The following is a 1,224-nucleotide window of genomic DNA, read 5'->3' as shown; positions in this document are numbered from 1 at the left end:
AGTCTTGAGTTTAATTCAAATAATGCAAAACAAATGTATATTCAAAGTCTACAAAATGAAATCAATGAATTAAGATCATTAAATAGTGATTTAGCTGAGAGATTATCAGAATTGGAAGTATCTATGATTCAACAATCATCCTCAGAAAGATCTTAATTCATTAATTCTTACATAATTTTCTTTTATTTTTTCACCTCTAATATAATTCATATTAATTTTTTTTTCAAAATATTTCTATTAAATAAAAATATATATTCTTTTTTTCTTATTATTTCCTAATTATATTATTAATACCCCTTTCTCCACTCCTTTACTCCATTTAACTTTAAAGATTCATGATCCAAATATCTTCAATTTAGTAATTTTTTTTTGTATCCTTTCTAATCTCAACTCCTTAATCAGTATTCTTTTATTCAAGTTTCAACACATCTTAAATTATTCTTTTATTCGTTGAATTGACTAATTAAAATCATTTTTTTCTTATCCTTCAAATCACACTTTATAGTGGTACCACTTGCATGTTTTTTGAGCGGGCTCATTGCATGCATACACGAATTTTGATGATTAAAATTGCGAGGAAAAAAAAATAATTCACGAAGGGTAGAAAGAGAAAAAAAAGGATAAAACACATACTCAAATCCCCTATATTTAGAAAATAAATACTCTCCCACTTAGAATGATTAAATTGAGTGGGAAACTCTGTAATATAGAAAACTATAAAAAGCTATGTGGGGAAATTCTGTCTTATTCTGGGAATTTAAAGAGATCTAGAAAGTTAATCCAAGTTGAACAAGAACATTCCTGCTCAGATTTGTCATTTGACCCAGAAAACTATCATTCAACTAACTTAGAAAAACCTTGTTCAGAAAAAGAACTTGTTGAGAATATTCGAACTGTTGCAGAAGTTTTAATATGGGAAGACCAAAATGATGAACAAGGATACTTTGAAATCACCTGTAAATTTGAAATCTTCCCTACTCTTGTAGAGCTTGTTATTCATATTGATGTCAATTATTCTATTAAAAAACAATCCCTACAAACACTTTCAATTATTTTACAGAATATCAAAAATATTAATACTTTATATTATATTCTAAGTAATAATATAATCTCCAAACTCTTGAATAATACATTCAAATCTGGAAATCTTCAAAATGTCAGAAAAGAACTCATATAAATTGAGTCCCCGGGTACCGAGATAAAATTCGGCCTTATAGTAAAAAA

At 26.8% G+C, this 1,224-nt stretch overlaps 1 protein-coding gene across 1 annotated transcript; it reads left to right on the top strand.

Moving 5' to 3' along the window:
• Positions 1–676: 676 nt before the first annotated feature.
• Positions 677–1,177, top strand: Chro.70140 (ENSANGP00000022085). The annotated part of the gene is made up of 1 exon (XM_659856.1): positions 677–1,177. The coding sequence occupies one exon, from the start codon at positions 677–679 to the stop codon at positions 1,175–1,177; it is 501 nt and encodes a 166-aa protein (XP_664948.1).
• Positions 1,178–1,224: the final 47 nt, after the last annotated feature.

The sequence above is a fragment of the Cryptosporidium hominis genome (assembly GCF_000006425.1).
Source record: "Cryptosporidium hominis TU502 chromosome 7 CHRO017044, whole genome shotgun sequence".
NCBI classification, from domain to species: Eukaryota; Apicomplexa; class Conoidasida; order Eucoccidiorida; family Cryptosporidiidae; genus Cryptosporidium; species Cryptosporidium hominis.
The sequence above is the reverse complement of the archived record's forward strand: the minus strand, read 5'-3'. Positions and strand labels throughout refer to the sequence as shown.